We start from the raw sequence: 18,544 nt of genomic DNA on the forward strand, positions 1-18,544 counted from the left end.
AACGCATATATAAAAACTCAGAAGGGGAAGAGGATTGGCAAAACCAATTCCTAATTGGGATGAAACTGTGGCATATCACCTGGTGGACTAATTTGAAACAGGTTGAAACCAAATTCCGTGACATACTGTGAGAGCCAGTGTTGTGATGTTTGTGGGCAATTGAAACATTGTGGAAAATATTAAAACTCCTTTGCCAGAACCCAGAGAAGGAGGCAACTGTCCCATCAAATAAAATTTTTGGTGTCCCTGAGGGATATGCAATTGATGGCCCAAACAGACTATTGCTAAATCCCAAGCTAGTACTGCCCATAGCCCCTAGGACAATTAAGTGGGAGACAGGTAAGTGGGGTGATATCATTAGGTGGAAGAGACCTGCATACCCAGCACCTTGATCCAGTATGTGGATGATTTGTTGATTTGCAGCCCCACAGAAGAACAGTGCGAAGCAGACTCTGTTGCATTATTAAGCTCTAGCAACAGGAGGACACAAAGTCAGTAAAGACAAATTGCAGTTCTGCCAACAAGAGGTTGAATACCTTGGCAGACAATTGAGTGGCAATAAAAGACTAATTGCACCCTCACAAGTTGAGTCTATCGTTAAGGCTCCTAAACCACAAATGGTGCTTTCCTTCCTGGGGATAGCAGGGTATAGCAGGCCATGGAATTGTGACTATGTGCTCAAAACGTCACCCTTGCGCGCACTGATTAGGGCAGCGGGTCAAACAAATTATGCGGCCCAATTACAACGGACTGAGGAAGCAGAAGGGGCTTTCCAAGTGCTAAAAGGTGAAATGCAAGTGGCCCCAGCACTAGGTAACCCAGACTATGGCAAACCATTCCATTTGCATGTTGCAGAGTGATCAGGCTTTGCCAGTGCAGTTTTGATGCAAGACACTCCCACAGGCAAACAACCATTGGCCTATTACAGCACTAAATTGGACACAGGACTGCCACTCTTTTACCAGGGATTGGCAGCAGTGCATTTGGACATCAAAAAGCCTCCACTATGACAATGGGACATCCAGTAATATTGTATATGTCCCATCAATTACATGCGTTACTAATGAGTCCGTGGGGGAGGGGGGGGGCTGGGGGGAATAGCGTGATTCTTCCACACGCTACGTCCCCCTGAAGAAACTCCGTCACTGTCAGGTGAAAAGAAGTGGCTGGTGACTCCACATGTATCAGAGGAGACATGTGGTAGTCTGCAGCCCTCCCCGGATCTGTAGAGGGGGTGGAGCAGCGACTGGGTCGGCTTGGAAGAGTGGGGTAATTGGACGGGTACAATTGGGGAGAAAAGGGGGGAAATTTAAAAAAAAAAAAAAAAGTATGTTTTGATGTAACTTTGATTTAAATGTGATTTTAAAATTGATTTCAGCTTGCGCAGTCATATATCATATCAAAACAGTCATGTATCATATAAAACAGCATTTAGGATTTTTATGGAACAGAAGTATTAGTATTTTGATCTCACTAGGAGTTTGTATTCATACTATACCAATCATTATGAGTACAATGATGAAAGAAAGAAAGTGTGTCTGGTTGTAGACTTTAATGTGGTCGCCCTACGGATGGAAGTTTAAGTTCAAGTTCAAGTTGCATTGGGTGCCATGGGGGAATTTTCCTAGTAAAAACAATACATCAGGCTCAGAAATACTTGTTTCTCTGCATGAGACATAGATGTACTAGGGTTTTCGCTCCCACCTACAACTGAGTTTATTAGTGATTCTGGTATTATCAACTTTCTATGGGGTGATTTCATGTGTAATTTGTTTTCATTATATACTTTTAGGTACACTAACCCTGGTGTGACTTTAAAATTACAAAGGGGGAAAATGTGGAAAATGACTTGTATTAAAGTTAGGAATCAATAGGTTTATCTTTATATAATGTATGATTTTATAATGCTGGATTATGAGGGTAACTATTGCAGGCAATCAGTTATCTTTTATTACATATCTAAGAACCATGCAGGAGGAATTGTTGTATACTGTCAATACCACTATATATATATACACTCACTGGCCACTTTATTAGGTACACCTTGCTAGTAACGGGTTGGACCCCCTTTTGCCTTCAGAACTGCCTTAATCCTTCGTGGCATAGATTCAACAAGGTACTGGAAACATTCCTCAGAGAGTTTGGTCCATATTGACATGATAGCATCACGCGGTTGCTGCAGATTTGTCGGCTGCACATCCATGATGCGAATCTCCCGGTCCACCACATCCCAAAGGTGCTCTATTGGATTGAGATCTGGTGACTGTGGAGGCCATTTGAGTACAGTGAACTCATTGTCATGTTCAAGAAACCAGTCTGAGATGATTCGAGCTTTATGACATGGCGCATTATCCTGCTGGAAGTAGCCATCAGAAGATGGGAACACTGTGGTCATAAAGGGGTGGACATGGTCAGCAACAATACTCAGGTAGGCTGTGGCGTTGACACGATGCTCAGTTGGTACTAAGGGGCCCAAAGTGTGCCAAGAAAATATCCCCCACACCATTACACCACCACCACCAGCCTGAACCGTTGATACAAGGCAGGATGGATCCATGCTTTCATGTTGTTGACGCCAAATTCTGACCCTACCATCCGAATGTCGCAGCAGAAATCGAGACTCATCAGACCAGGCAACGTTTTTCCAATCTTCTATTGTCCAATTTTGGTGAGCCTGTGCGAATTGTAGCCTCAGTTTCCTGTTCTTAGCTGACAGGAGTAGCACCCGGTGTGGTCTTCTGCTGCTGTAGCTCATCTGCCTCAAGGTTCGATGTGTTGTGCGTTCAGAGATGCTCTTCTGCATACCTCGGTTGTAATGAGTGGTTATTTGAGTTACTGTTGCCTTTCTATCAGCTCGAACCAGTCTGGCCATTCTCCTCTGACCTCTGGCATCAACAAGGCATTTTCGCCCACAGAACTGCCGCTCACTGGATATTTTCTCTTTTTCGGACCATTCTCTGTAAACCCTAGAGATGGTTGTGCGTGAAAATCCCAGTAGATCAGCAGTTTCTGAAATACTCAGACCAGCCCGTCTGGCACCAACAACCATGCCACGTTCAAAGTCACTTAAATCACCTTTCTTCCCCATTCTGATGCTCGGTTTGAACTGCAGCAGATCGTCTTGACCATGTCTACATGCCTAAATGCATTGAGTTGCTGCCATGTGATTGGCTGATTAGAAATTTGCGTTAACGAGCAGTTGGACAGGTGTGCCTAATAAAGTGGCCGGTGAGTGTATATATATAGTACATGTTTGGAGCACACTGATCAGAACAGAATTAATTGTAAAGCGCTTTGAGTGGCCGTTGCAGTTAGAAAAGCACTATAAAAATGCAACTTGATTGACTGACTGATTGATTGATTGATTGATTGATTGATTGATTGATTGATTGATTGATGGTAGTCTGTGTAACAGGCCAGATTGCCTAGAAGGATTGAGACACCATTAGATTCTGGAAACCAAAACAATGTCTTGATAAGAAAATAATGGTGTATAGTGGGATGTGATCTAGAGTCAAAGCTGTGATCTAAGGTTAAGCTCCACAATAGGTGGGGTTAAGTTACAGTATAAAGAGTGTGCTTTAGACAGGTTGCTTCAGCTGCTCCTAGGACTAGCTTAGTTTGTTGATGTACCTTTTGTGTGCTAATACAATAAACCTACTTACATCAGACTTGAAGGCATTGGACATGGAGTAATTGCATTGGACATTGAGTGATTGACTTTGAACAGTGTGTTGGGAAGAAATTCTCCCACACTGCCATGAGAGAAATCAGTTTTCTAAACTGGATCAGATATAACTCCTCTTAAATATATATCAGCTAGCTCGCTGGAACTAAGCTAAGAAGAGCTTGCATAGCTATGTTTTAGCTAGCCTACTTAGAAAACATTACCACATCAATAAAAGCTCTATTCCTAGCTATCTTGCTCATGTATATATAATATTTTAAATAATATTAAAAACATGTTTTAAATACATGAATAAATAGCCTAAAATGCCAAAATTCATGTATATTTCACAAGCTAATGCTAGACAAAAGAAGACTTAACAAGGAAAGACAGGATAGGAGAAAGAACAGAAAGCCACTTTATTTTGTCATTGTATTCTTACAACAAATTGTATTGTTACAATGAATTTATTCTCTGCATTTAACCCATCCTATTGTATAGGAGCAATGGGCAGCTGCAGCACCTGGGGACCAAGTCTAGTTCTTTCCATTGTCTTGGTCAAGGGCACAGGCAGGAGTATTAACCCTAACATGCATGTCTTTTTGATGATGGGAGGAAACTGGGGCACCCAGAGGAAACCCATGCAGACACGGGGAGAACATGCAAACTCCACACAGAAAGGACCTGGGACAGCCTGTGGTTCGAATCCAGGACCTTGCTGTGAGGCAACAGTGCTAACCACTGGACCACCATGCCACCAAGTAGAAGCAAGGAAAAGGAAAAAAGTATCAGTCAGTGAAGATAGAATGAAAGGTGCAGTTGTAGATTATGAAGAAATAGTATTCTATGACTGTTCGCTTGTGCATGGAACATTCCAAAACGCACACTGCATTATATCAAAATATAAGGTGTCCCATTTTGACAGTGTATGTTTCCCATTTTGCCAGTAGCGTCTGTAAAAAGTGGTCTCAGGACATATTGTGTTTGAGACAGTCTCATCGATTCTGTGTTTGATTATTCTTTGTTTTTTCTTCTGTATATTGTAGTGAGGGGGTTAATGTTCATAGAATTGTATCAAGTTGGGAGCTAAGGCATTGGGATGATTCAGTAAATTGTTCCAGAATGCAAATTTTCAGATAGTGTCCCATTGTAACAATACTCACCCCACGTATAATTTATGCGGGAGAAATAGTGAGGCTGCTTTGTCGGCCGTCCAGTGTGAGTACAGCCGTGCCTCACCAGGCAGCCTCCTCCCCAGACAACGAGACAAAGCACATTGTTTCCCCACTCTTCTGTTTACGGCCTCATTGTCTGGGTAATATCAAGCATTAAATTGTCTCTATGGGTCAATCTAGGATAGAAATATTTCAATGTGTGTTTTCACAATTCAAGCTAGAAATAGTTCAATGTGTCTTTCGTAGTTCATAGCATATTACAGTATTATGATGCACTTCATACATGTTTCAAGGCAACTTAAAGCATATTTTAGGAAACAAACTCTTGTTCTTTTTGATCAAACTATCCATTTACATGATGTCACTTCACATTTATACTCTCAGCTTTTCATTGACTAGTCCTGATTGCAGATGTCTTTTCGTAACATATTCCTTATTCCAAATATCTCAAAGAGGAACGGGAAACAGAGAGCTCGACTGTGCCACAAATAAAACAATCAATTTAGTGGCAAAATGACATTAAACTACCCGTTCTGACTATCCTACTCTGAATAACTGTCCCCCACACAGGTTCGCTTTCCTTATCTATCAGGTGAGAGGCAATTTAATTCATAATGAAGCAAGAGGATTTAAACAACGTGGAAAGTTTTCCTGACCATATTGTATGACTATCACAAGATGACATATCACAAATATAGCATTATAAATTTGGGGGGTTATTGTTTATGAAATAAATAAAATAATATGAAAATCATAATTTTTTATATTTTAGATTTGAAATTAGTCTGCTATATGACAATGAAATTTGCCTAAAGAAAAAAGACTTACATGTTATGATATACAAACCTTAAATAAGAGGTGCTTTACTCTAACCATACCTCTGCAACGTGTTATTAACAACATTTACAGGTACTGACCTTGCATTTCGAGGCATTATTCAAAGTGATATAAACATGTATCTAACCTTTACAGTGAAATTTTAATAATATACAAAACGAGAATATAAATTCTTAAAACTTTTGACTCTTTTGTCATTCCTCTAAACCTCACCAGTGGCTGAAAAGTTTGACTGTTGTCTTTGTTTCTTTCTGTATCCAATGTGAGGCTGAAAGAGTTTACTTATTGTGTTTAAGCCTGTATTGTGTTTAGGCAGTTCCCTGGTCTCCTCATCTTCAGCCGTGTTCCCGTACTTGTCCTGTGCATGTCCTCCCAGCAGCTCTCTGAGATCTGCCGACACACCTTTGCCCAGGTAGTGATAGGGCTTCTTGCCATCATTATCTCTTACATTCACCTTAGCACTATACCTTTTCACAAGCAAAGTCATGACTTCTTTGTGACCATGGATGGTGGCAATGTGCAAAGGAGTGTAGCCTCCGTGTGTTTTGCTGTTGACATTCATGTAAGTGCCTCTTCTCTTGGAGATATCCAAGATGTTGTGCACCATCTCACTGTTTCCACTCTTGGCAGCCCAGTGGAGGGCTGTAAAACCTGACATGAAGTCTCTTTTCTTCGCCAGCTGAGGGTCCTTCAGCAACAAGGCATAGATTTGTCCCCAGAGTCCCCCTGCAGACTTCACCAGCCACTCATGAGCTACCGGTTCCAAAGGAACAGACTCGGAGAACTTGGCATCCTCTCCTTGTCGTGTTGTTTTGTTCTGAGTCCTGATCAGCTGGGGGGAGTCTGGGTCTTGTACCTTCTCTGTCTGCCCATCTTTATCCTGCTCAAAGGGCACACAGTAAGGATTCAAATCTGGCACTGCAGGTTGAGGACGTCCGAGTGACAGCATCTTCGGCTTGCAGGGAGTTTTATGCTGAGGCCCTTCTACATACAATCCATCTGGTTTCACCAGTGCCGAATGTAACGGTGAATGAGAAGGGGATTTTACTGCTATGACAGCAAAGACAGACCCAGTTTCCCTCATTCTGCACTCATTCTGATCACTTGAAATGTTCAGAACCTTGACAGTAGTTGTGTCTGTGTTATCAAGGTTACTTGGTAGAGACATTTGCCTTTGCAAATTACCCAAATCGTTGCATTTCACATTATCAATAAAATGATTGCTATTGAATTTTGAGGAATAGTGCATGTTGTTGTTCTGCAAGTCCGAATACAGCATCTTACCGGACTGGCCTCGGTAAGAGGCGCTGTGCCCCGGAGAAGTGGGGGGAAACGACGCGTTACGACTCTCAAACCCGTCACCCAGCTTCGATTTGGGGCCAGTTGCGTGTTCTCCGCCTCTGAACAGGTCCTGATACCTTTTCTTCAGGACCACAAATTTGACGTCTTCGACTTGCTTGACGTAGGCAACGCCGTTAACAAACTTCTTGAACAGGCCCCTGTTGTGTTGTTTTTCCGCGGGGTCGGCGCAGTTGATTTTCCCTCTGAAAAAGTTGAGCAACTCTGAGTTCCTCACTTGCCCCCCGCTCTCCCATAGAAAAGTTAAAACGGCTTCTTGTGTCAAAGCCATCTTTCTTCCTTTTTTTTTTTAAACCGGACACCCTTCAGTAAGATCAGCTCGGACGAACTGGAAACTGGGAGGAGGAGGAAGAGGAGGAGGACTGCAGCGCTATCCCGTTATCTTTGTGACTAGGACTCCGACACCCCCTCCCCTGCCCTCAGCATGGTGCTGGTGGGTGACGTCTCCCTCACTACCTGCTGTTTCCGGTGTCTCTTCACAGAAGTGCTCGGGAGAATTGCACCAGCCTCAGTTTCTGGCATGAAAATCGAACAGCTAAGTGAACAAAACGAAGCTTGGAAAAGAAAAATAATTTACGGCAATGTGACCTTGATGTTTATTTGACTATTATTATTATTATTATTTTAAATGCACGTTCAGTGAAATGAAATCTAATTTCCTATTTAGTGTGGAAACTGAAAAATGGTAAATCGGGGCAGCAAGTGCAACTCAATCACCTGACTTCTGCTGGTGGTGAACTTTTATTTATTTTTTTGCAGGGTGGCGAAGGCATTTTCACAGTTTGCGTGGTCATTTTGGTTTATTGGTTATGGCTAGGGTTAATGTTAGGGTTAGGCATAAACTGGCTGTGGTTAAGATTAGGGAAATGAATGTAAATCAATTAGTTCAGTCCCCTGCAAAAAAACAAAACAAAAAACCCTCGCCTGCTGGTGATGCGTTCAGCAGCGAGGGGGTGTTGCCGCGAAGTGGCCATGTTGAATGAATGAATGAATCCTCCCCCCCCCCCCATTAAATCCCGATCCCGATGAAGACAGCTCCCAGCAAAATTAGTCCCCACACTTGTGAGACGTCTGACGATGGCGGCCGGGGAAATAGATATTTTCGCAGTAAGTACGTCGAGTGGCGTTGGCAATGCACGATGGGGATTTAAAATAACGAGCCTATGTCGTCCAAGCATTCAGGTGTAGACCACGAAGGTGGTGGTGGGGGTTCAAGTGGGTTGTCGTCATGCCTCTGAATCACTGACAAAGCTGGTCGATTGTGATGAATCATGGGCAAAACGAATCTCGGGGTTGACGACTGACCGAACGGTGATTTTCGCATTGTCATTTCTGTTCAACTTGGCTCGTCTGCGGATCAATACGAATGCACAGCAGCGCTCCGGCTTCCAAGTCCGCTTCCAAACACTTAACGCAAGGCCCACGACACGGTCCTCCGATAACTTATAACGTCGAAACGGTTTGCGCATTCATGCTACCACGATTATGGAGAGAAAGGCTTGCATGTTCGCCGGGTTGACAAAATAATAGGGGGGTAAGCATTTTGTGCAAAACGCAGGGCAGCAAGCAAAGCGGTTGTAAGAGGATAAACGGATCAGCAGCACCCACTTCAGACGGCAGATCCTCCAGGTTGAACATTTAATTTTCTAGTGAATAATAATATGCTATTTGGCCTATTACGAGGTATGACGGAGACTCGAACAACATTTTATACATGGGCTGATGACGCCTCTGTTGATCGCAGTGCACAAGAAAACAGACTTGGTTGAGATGGTGTGTGTGTGTGTGTGTGTGTTTTGTGGAAGGGCTTTGGGTAACAGTGGGAGCATGGATATCCTCCTGCCCTATGAATTGACATCTAAATAAAGAGCTCTTTGTGCGCTTGCTTATGTTTGCCTTGTGTAGAAAAACAGGGGAGAACCATATGATGGTTGGCTTGAGTACACCCTTGTCCCAATGTGGAGCCTTCTTGGTTCACCAATGTCTGATTGTGTCCGAAGATGAACGTGGCAAAGGATGTAGGGCCTCTAAGCATACAAATGTATCAGTCAGTATTCAGCGATCTCAGAAAGACATTAGTCTCATCTGGAAACTAATGCCTTATAGTCAGCACTTGATTCCCTGTCACTGAAAATAGAAAAAGTACAATACTTTGGAAGTGAAACCCATCAACTGATTTCAGTCCAGAGTAGTCCTGTGTCAAAGTGTGAATTGGAACAAATATGTCATTCTGTTCAGTCACATCTATTGTGTTAAATGAGATACTATTTTTCAAAAGTATTGTATTTGCAGTAAGGGGGAAAAACTTTATATTGGTAGGCTATCAGGTTACGGTAAAGCTTTTATACATAGACATGTAAAGTATATGTTCTACTTCTGAATAACCCAAAACAAATTTGTTGTGAAATACCCTCAGTGTGCTCTTCACCATTGCTGGATTCATTTACCTTTACCAGAGGAATCTAGTTTCTGATGGTCAGCGAAATCTTTTTTTATAGGTCTGGGCATTGAGTGTTTTCAGTGGAAGAGAAAGATGACCTTATTTATAAAAGATGCCCTTAAGATGGACAGCAGATAATGGGAATGGGATGTTGGACTTAAAGAAAACTTTTCCATCTAAGTGACTGCCCGTGGCAAGCCTATGCAAGCATTTTGTGAGATGTTGCATGTCAAGGTAAATGTGATGCGAACTGATATTTGTGCATAGAAATTGGTAGAAGGGACAGGAAATATTGTTTTCTTTCTCTTTCGAAATATACCAGAATGAGGAGAAGCGGACCGTGGAGCTTGGAGGCCATGTGGGGTTTGACAGTCTTCCAGACCAGCTGGTCAGCAAGTCAGTTTCGCAGGGATTCGGCTTCAATATCCTCTGTGTAGGTGTGTCTGAACCTAATTTGAATTGCAAACTCCAATATTTCAATCAAAATGTTTTGATTTTGGCAATATAACAGTTTCGAGCTTGGCGTGTTAATGCATCGATCATGAAATATGTAGTTTTACCTTCTAAATTTTCCATCTCTTTACACAATATCTCATCATGCTTTTTGCTCTCAATATTAAGGTGAAACAGGGATAGGCAAGTCAACACTGATGAACACTCTTTTCAACACAACGTTTGAAAGCGATGAAGCGAGCCATTATCTGAGGGCTGTACAGCTGCGTCCCAGAACCTATGATCTGCAGGAGAGCAATGTCCACCTCAAGCTTACAATTGTGGATACGGTTGGGTTTGGAGACCAGATAAATAAGGAAGAAAGGTACTGGTCGATGTCTGTTTGACCCTCCACAGGCCCCTCACTGTCCTGAGTTCAAAAATTGAAAGGGGGGGAGGGGTGTCAAATGGAGAGCATGCTGATGTGGGCACAGCATGGTTAGTCATCGCTAATATTTAGATTTTGAATATTTCACAGAAATTATTTCTTTTATCGGAACTTCCGAAAATATTCTAGTACTAACTGGTTTATAGAAATCTACCAAACAAAGGAGCACTATAATCAGCAGAGGCGATCATTTATCCATTGAGGCCCTTTTGCTCTGGTGCTTCAGCTAATACACATAAATGATTGTCATGTGGGTCTGCCCATTCTCTGGCTTTGAATTGGAGGCGAAGAGAGGGTACTGAATGACTGGTAGAACTAATGAAATCTCAATGAACATTTGAGCGTCCCCGCCAAGAGGAATTTCAAAAAGCAGAAAATTCTTGGCCTGCTAGACTGTAGCTGCAGAGTTGGTAACTGGGATACCAATGTGTCTCGCCAAGGCAAGCCAAAGTAATCGCCTCTGCTTTTGCATGGAAGGATAAATGAAAGACGGTCATGCTAACGTGAATCTGCGTTGAACTTTGTTGTCATCCTTTTCCCGTGCAGCTGTAAACCTATCATTGACTACATTGATGCACAGTTTGAAAATTACCTTCAAGAGGAACTAAAAATAAAACGCTCCCTATTCAACTACCATGACACAAGAATTCACATCTGCTTGTATTTCATCGCCCCCACCGGACATTCTCTCAAGTCTCTGGATTTGGTCACCATGAAGAAACTGGACAGCAAGGTTAGCTTATAGTCATAAGTGTATAACATTCATAAGTGTTGCTCCCTTTTCAATGTGTCACTCATATGACCTTTATGTCTGTGCAGGTAAACGTCATCCCTATAATCGCGAAGGCAGACACAATTTCCAAGAATGAACTGCACAAATTCAAGATAAAGATTATGAGTGAGCTGGTCAGCAATGGAGTTCAGATCTATCAGTTTCCCACAGAGGATGAGGCTGTTACAGAGATCAATTCCTCCATGAATGTGAGTCCTAAACATTCTCTCTCTCTCTTTCTCTCTCTCTAACACACAGCATGGTAATGAATCCCAACAACACTCGCACTGTGCAGGTTAGACCAGCTGGTCCCTTCAAAAAAATAAAAAATAAAAAAGTTCAAGGACAGGAGCATGCCGAAAATAGCTGTTGTTTGTGCACACTTGTCTGCAGGCTACATCAACAATACAACACATTTTTATTTCACATAGTGTGCTCCACGCTAGCATTGTGGACATCTTGTGAGTCATTATATTCAAGTTAATGTCTAAATGAATTTAATACCAAGCTACTGAAGCATGCTAATAAACTTGAAAACACCTGATATATATTCAAAATTAGTGAAAAAAGACAGATAAGAAATATTTTTAAACAAAAAGTAGAATGTCTGCAGTACATGTCCTCACAAATCTTTGATGACCACACTCAATACAGGGAAGCTTAAATGCATTTCCATGTTTATTCCGTCCATTTATCTCTTGTTTAAAAAAAAAACCTCATTTCAATGCGGAAAGCGGTAGGCTTACCCACCAGTACACCATTGGCATTACAATGACCATATCATAACATTAGATGAACAAGTCTTTATGTTACAGGCTCATCTTCCTTTTGCTGTGGTGGGAAGTGTGGAAGAAGTTAATGTGGGGAATAAGATGGTGAGGGCAAGACTGTATCCCTGGGGATCAGTCCAGGGTGAGCTGCTTCAATACTAGTGTACAAGTACATTGATTTTGGCCACTACAGGCATCATAAACCTCCCATAAAACACAGAGTTAAATGCCTATTGCCCAATTGTGCATATTTTGTGAGGTAAAATAAGGAATGGTGTAATTCTAATGAGTACACCTAGTGCATTGCAAGATCTTTTTTTCCCCTCAGTGGAGAATGAGAATCACTGTGACTTCGTAAAGCTGAGAGAAATGCTACTGCGTGTGAACATGGAGGATCTCAGAGAGCAAACACACACTCGCCACTATGAGCTTTACCGTCGCTGTAAACTGGAGGAAATGGGTTTCAAAGACACAGACCCTGACAGCCAGCCATTCAGGTGAGCTCAGGATTAGCCATGATCTTGGTGCACAATACCTGTTAGTTTGTACTTTGGCAATTTCAATCCATAATGGCACAATTGCAATTCAACCCCTGTGCTCACGATGATAAAACCACAGCAGCTTGTGACATTACCCATCCACCTGAAGTGGGAATGAAGGTTAACCAAGTTCTCTATAATTAGAATAAAGGGCAGTCTACAAACTTTTACTGTGTGTATTGCATATTTAAGTAGTATACAAGTTATAAGGGAGGGACTGCAATTTGATCCCAGGCCTACGAGGGCATGCTGTACAAGTGGCTCTCAAAGTGCTGGAAAACTATCCACTCAACTATGTCTGGGCACAGTTGAAATCTTTTTAAATGGAAGCTTAGACTGAGATTAATGGTGCTCCTATCATGCCACTTAGCCTACAGGAAATATACCAAGCCAAAAGAAAGGAGTTCATGGCAGAGTTGCAACTCAAGGAGGAGCAAATGAGACAAATGTTTGTCAACAAAGTGAAGGAGACGGAGGCAGAGCTGAAAGAAAAGGAAAGAGAGGTAGGTAAAGAATGACATGAATAAACACCATATTCTCATGACTAGTGAGAATTCTCATATTCTCATGACTAGTGATGATTCTTGAGCCTTCCCCATACCCTAACCAGGGTTAGTATCCCAATTCTACCCTTGGCCCAAACCAGGATTTTCCCCTCCAGTTCTCTCAATGACCCATGAGCACATGCACACACTCACATGTGCTTTCCCCTTACCCTAATCAGGGCCTGTACCATGGTCGCAATCATATTGCTAAAGGCTGTTTTTGTTTCTGCTACCGTCCGTCCTTCTCTTTTGCAGCCTTCTCAGTGTGCATTTTGCCCTAACTGTGAAACACTTTGTAAAGATTTGTTTTGGAAAAAGTGCCATGTAGATAAAATTATCATACTGTGCTGTGTATCACATTGTTTACTGCCTTCCCTGCTGCTCAGCTCCATGAGAGGTTTGAGCAGCTGAAGAGGATGCACCAGGAGGAGAAAAGGAACCTGGAAGAGAAGAGGAGAGATTTGGAAGAAGAGCTGAACGCCTTCAATAGAAGAAAGGTGGCTGCTGAGACACTGATGGGCCAGGCACTACAGAGCTGCTCGCAACAGCCCTTCAAAAAGGACAAGGACAAAAAAAAGTGAGTCTGCTTTTTTTAAACTTTTTTTTTATGTCTGTTGCTACATTATGCTTTGTCTATCAGTCAGATAGCTTCTTAGCACTGCTTCATCACTTGGCCCCTGGCGCTGTCGAGTCAGTGTTTACACCACTAAATAGTCATTAAGCTAAATTCTATATAATCCATTAAACGGCACACGTGCCAGCACATTCACTCCTCAAGCCGCGGACATGCACTCCTCTCGCCAGTCCAATGTGACGTTGGTTGGACCATGGGAGGAGGAGCAGGATGTGACTAATGAGATAGAGTTACCTTGCCAGGAGCCATGTTGGCTTAGAAGCTGATATGGGAACAGATTGAGTCCGACGTTGTGTGGCCAGACATAGCGGGAGAGTCACAACGTGCATGACACAGCCTGATGCTCATGTCTCAGCATGCTGACCTGCCAGACTATATCTCAGGCAGGGGCGCTTCTGTGTACATACAACTGACATTACTGCTGCTCGCACCCCATGTCAGATCAGCATCACGTTTAAACAATTGTAATTTTTGCATGAAGAACCATTCTTCCATGTATATGTGTCCCAAACCCAGACACTTAGAAGCTAAAATTAGCTTTGTGAACCCACAAAGAACAAGCTAGTTTAATGAGGAGAGAAAAGTAAAGCGTGATGAAATGTGAGGAAAGGAGGGCTCGAATCCTCCTACCTCATTGCACACAATTAATGAATACTTCATTTGCTAAAGTACCCTCTACTGGATATATGCAAATAAATCCAGTGGCAAAGAATCAAAAGCTGATTTCTCAGTTTAACGTGCATATATGAAAGACCCATTCCTGTGACTCTAATATTTTCAAAAACCATTGAGGGAAAACCCTTGACTGTGCAGTAAATGAATTGGACAAGCTTTTGCTGGTGCTTCCACTGAAGATTTTATGCGCCAACGATTTCACCACAATCAGCTGCACTCTGGAGATGTGCGGGCATTTGATTGACAAGTTGACGGCAAGCCAAACCCCAGGGGAGAACATGTTATAGTCATAAACACAATAAGTCTCAGTACATATACTGTATAGCAATGGTACATTTGTTAAGGAAATGGTCTTGGTACACAGCCTTAACATTGAGGGCAAATATCATCTAGACAATGCACAGACTTGTGATGAGGTTATACCATTGTAACTTAAGTGAGAAGAATTGATGGCAAATACACAACTTATTTAGACTTGTGGGCCATGCTGCAGAGGCAATGAACAGTTTAAACGGCAATGCCACTGTGATTAATGCTTGAATATGGCATAGGCTGAGTATTGCAGGTTTCAAAATAATTCGCTGAGAATAAAGTAGTGGCATCTTACTTGATTGTACATTATTGTTAGTTGACTGAAGGAATGATATTACGGCTCAGTTAAGTTTGGTGTCTTCCAGTGACAGCCACAAATTCTCTAAATGTTCAGTATTGGGGATCAACTCACCTCCAAAGTGATTTTACACAAAACTCCCAAGTATTGCACAGTGAGGGAAATCAGACATGGCTTAAGCTAGTTGCACTGTTAATGAACAAGCTAACATTATCTAATTGCATATTGTAAACAGCTTGCAATAAGCAACAGCAAGCAGCACTGTAGAGGAAATTTTGATTGCATGCAAGGGTAAAAGCTGGATGGAACTGACAGGTGGGGCAAAAAATTTACACCAGAAATTTGATACAAATCATCAGTGTAACAGTCACAAATTCCACCCATTTGGAAGACTGTATCATTATGCTTCTGTTGGATTTTAACTGTTCTGCATTTGGGGGGAAAAAATTGTCAAAATTTTGATTATAATCACACTGATGTTCACCCTGGAAGCTGGGGAAAAAAATTCAACTGAAATGGGCCTTTTAAGAACAGACTATAAGGAAATTATATTAAAGCTTTGTTTTTTGGCTCGATGTAATATTTTACCACCTCAAGTCTGGAAAAAAAGCTTTAGAATAAAAAAATAAATCAGAAGCAGTGTGGCATTCTCATTTTCTTCACTCATGTTTTGTATTTTTTTTTTTTTTTGGTCATTTATCAAACCATACATTTTTGCCATGTTGTATTTCCTTTCCCCTTTTTCAGTTGATTTGTGCAACAGACATCCAGGGAAACCAGGAATGTGTCTGCCATCAGCATGGGAAAAGTGACCGTTATATTTGACATTCCTTACTGATATTGTATGTGGACTCAAGACACTGTGACAATGCATGTATGTGAGCCAGAGTAATAAGCCACTGTGTACTCATGGATCAAAAAGGTATCTATCCACAGTGGGTTTAATTTTCCCCTAATGCTGACTCCGCTAGACATGTGATAACACAGCCATGGACTGTTATCATAACATAGCTTGTGTTGTTTTATGTTTTGTCATGAATGTGTGTTCATCTGCCAGTGGAAATGTAAATCACCATTTCCCAGGCAAAATTGCCAACCCACACCTCATGTGAACAGGAGACCATTTTTATAATGTCACTTACTGTGAACTGATGGATGTAGGTTAGTACAGTTCAAATACACATTTGTGTTGCTATACATGCTACTGTAGACTATTAATTGACTAGTTGAATTACCCCTATTCTGTCTTACATTAATATAGGGCATCTAATGTACATAGAAAATTAATTTGCATATAGAGCTGTTTTCTGAGACAGTCCAATAAGTAACTATTCTAGAGATCACTCTATGCAAAGCTGAAAAGAAATGAGACGATGGCCTGTCTGATTCTCTGTGAGAATGGGAAGGAAAGATGAAAATATTTGTGTTCAAATAAAGAATAATATTACATTAAGAACATCAATCCATCTGTCTGTTTTATTCCCCCCCCCTCTTTTCTCAGATTTCTGGTAAATTCCATCATATTAACTCATCTATATGATTGAAAGCATAAAATGAGAAATGATGTCATCATGGAATATCAAGACACGGTATTCTGATGCTTGTGGTTTATGAATAGCTATGTGCTTTTTTATGTGTATATTATGTGTGGTTGCCCTAATTGTTGTTGTTTTAATCAATGACATGATTCTCTTTCTTTTATAGCTTCTTTAGTCTTCCATCTGCGTGCTCCTTAACCTCAGGAAGGAATTTGAATTAGAAGAGTTTCTACCACATCAAATGATTACAGATAAACAACCTTGCTATTTTTTACAGTATTAACATTTCTTTGGGAAAAAAAAAGTCCTTGCATTCTGGGAGTCATCGATGTCTTCCAAGCCTGCTCAACTCTCCATTCAGGCTATTTCCTAGCAGTACTCAATGGCATGGTTTCTGCATGGTGTCTAACCGAGTGCGGTAAAAGAGGCTCATCGCAACAACCACATAATGGTTGTTTTTTTTTTTTTTTTTTTTACTGGATGTGCTTCCTTCTTTTTGCTGTTGTTTTCAGTTTATTGCCTTTGACTAGTGATAATTTATCTGCACTGTGAAATCATAAATTAAGATGGACAGTTTTGCTTTAAATGGATATATTGTATATTAATAAGCACTTTAAGTCAATTATAATTAAATGTAATGTTCCAACATCTCTGAAGATATTACCCCACCAGATCTACTTGTGTGGTTTTGCATTGTGTTAAACAGAGCAGGATAGTTCTATTTCATATATTTTAGCTGGACAGGCCATATTGTTGTCAAATAGAGAATCTAAAAAATTTGGCACAGAAGCTTTGGCTTAAGTCTTGAGTGACAGTGTGATTTAAATCTCAGTATAGCAGGCCTGCCTGTGGTGGATTTGTATTTATCTTCTGTAATAAAGAGATAGAAAAAAAGAAAATATGATGGTCTCGAGTCCTCCAATTGTATATTTTGTCAGGGGTGACCCCAGCAGGTTCTACAGATCCACCACTCTGGATTTTTCTAGAAGCCCCTATTTCCAAAATGATGGTAGATCTAATGATGGCTGTGGCCTCTTTCAGCAGGATAATGTGCCCTGCCACTGCACACATTGTTCAGGAATGATTTGAGGAACATGACAGAGTTCAAGGTGTTTCCTTGGCGTCCAAATTCCCCAGATCTCAATACGATCGAGCATCTGTGGGATGTGCTGGAAAAACAAGTCCAATCCATGGAGGCCCCACCTCGCAACGTACAGGACTTAAAGGATCTGCTGGTAACGTCTTGGTGCCAGATACCAGAGGACACCTTCAGAGGTCTTGTGGAGCCCATGCCTCGATGGGTAAGAGCTGTTTTGGTGACACGAGGGGGACCTACACAATATTAGGCAGGTGGTTTGAATGTTTTTGTTGATCGTTGTATATGTTCCCAACTAGATAAGATGCTTTTTAAATTTATATGGAAAAATAAGCCCCGTTAAAAAAAAAAAATCAAAATCAGTTCTCTCTAACCCCTTAGCTGAAGGGGGACTCAGTGTTTTTGACTTTGACAGTATTTAACCAAATTTTAAAAATCAACTGGATTAAAAGACATCTGAAGAATCCAAATGGTATATGGAATATTTTCCCCAATTACTTTTTTAAGTAAAATTGGTGGTCTTAATTTTCCATTGCTATGTCCTTACTCTGTTGGACAACTCCTTTTAAAACTAGCTAACTTTCATCACAAATCTTATTGTGTTGGGCTCTTCTTTTCAAACATAATTACTCTCTTCACGATTGTATCTTGTGGAACAACACTTACATCTCATACATAAACAAAACACTGTACCTGCACCATTGGATTGTGAACCACACAATTATTCTAAACCAACTTTTGAATGTAAATGGGGAATTATATAATTATGAGGTTTTCTTGGACAAATACAATGTTAACATTTCTCGTCAAGAGTTTGATGTTGTTATCAAGATATTACCTAATAGTATAATGTCTTTAGCACAAAGCATACTCCTTGATGCATTATCTTTAAATGCATGTCCCCTTACTATTAATGGAGTCTTTATATTTGTTAGAAAGTGCACTAACACTTTTATTATAAATCATATTGAGCATATTACTACTCCCATATGTAAATATAGTTAGTT

The 18,544-nt window shown here is 41.1% G+C and overlaps 2 protein-coding genes across 4 annotated transcripts; one reads left to right on the forward strand and one right to left on the reverse strand.

Annotated features, from left to right (window-relative positions):
• Positions 1-4,080: 4,080 nt before the first annotated feature.
• Positions 4,081-7,400, reverse strand: sowahab (sosondowah ankyrin repeat domain family member Ab). The gene is made up of 2 exons (XM_056295048.1): positions 6,964-7,400; positions 4,081-4,408 (listed from the first exon to the last, which is right to left on the reverse strand). Exons 1-2 carry the CDS (start codon positions 7,307-7,309, stop codon positions 4,158-4,160), a joined length of 597 nt encoding a protein of 198 aa, XP_056151023.1. The 5' UTR covers positions 7,310-7,400; the 3' UTR covers positions 4,081-4,157.
• A 655-nt stretch (positions 7,401-8,055) lies between these two features.
• On the forward strand, positions 8,056-16,662 carry LOC130124993 (septin-8-A-like). 3 transcript variants are annotated; one of them, XM_056294415.1, is made up of 10 exons: positions 8,056-8,145; positions 9,801-9,915; positions 10,100-10,295; positions 10,905-11,091; positions 11,178-11,339; positions 11,946-12,042; positions 12,229-12,397; positions 12,810-12,942; positions 13,371-13,561; positions 16,608-16,662. In XM_056294415.1, exons 1-10 carry the CDS (start codon positions 8,116-8,118, stop codon positions 16,660-16,662), a joined length of 1,335 nt encoding a protein of 444 aa, XP_056150390.1. In that variant the 5' UTR covers positions 8,056-8,115. The 3 variants fall into 3 exon arrangements, with proteins under 3 accessions (XP_056150390.1, XP_056150371.1, XP_056150380.1); XM_056294396.1 differs by lacking the exon at positions 16,608-16,662 and adding an exon at positions 15,651-16,263; XM_056294405.1 differs by lacking the exon at positions 16,608-16,662 and adding an exon at positions 15,651-16,263 and having other exon boundaries at positions 8,126-8,145; positions 9,801-9,911.
• Positions 16,663-18,544: the final 1,882 nt, after the last annotated feature.

Source organism: Lampris incognitus, chromosome 1 (genome assembly GCF_029633865.1).
Source record: "Lampris incognitus isolate fLamInc1 chromosome 1, fLamInc1.hap2, whole genome shotgun sequence".
Lineage (NCBI taxonomy): Eukaryota > Metazoa > Chordata > Actinopteri > Lampriformes > Lampridae > Lampris > Lampris incognitus.

Bases quoted from the DNA above. Each gene is read 5' to 3' on its own strand.
- sowahab (XM_056295048.1), bottom strand. From the start codon at position 7,309: ATGGCTTTGACACAAGAAGCCGTTTTAACTTTTCTATGGGAGAGCGGG. The intron at 4,409-6,963 runs GTAAGATGCTGT...ATGGTGGTCCAG, and splicing joins CTCTTACCGAGGCCAGTCCG to TGGTTAGCACTGTTGCCTCA.
- LOC130124993 (XM_056294415.1), top strand. From the start codon at position 8,116: ATGGCGGCCGGGGAAATAGATATTTTCGCA. The intron at 8,146-9,800 runs GTAAGTACGTCG...GAAATATACCAG, and splicing joins GGGAAATAGATATTTTCGCA to AATGAGGAGAAGCGGACCGT. The intron at 12,398-12,809 runs GTGAGCTCAGGA...CATGCCACTTAG, and splicing joins CCTGACAGCCAGCCATTCAG to CCTACAGGAAATATACCAAG.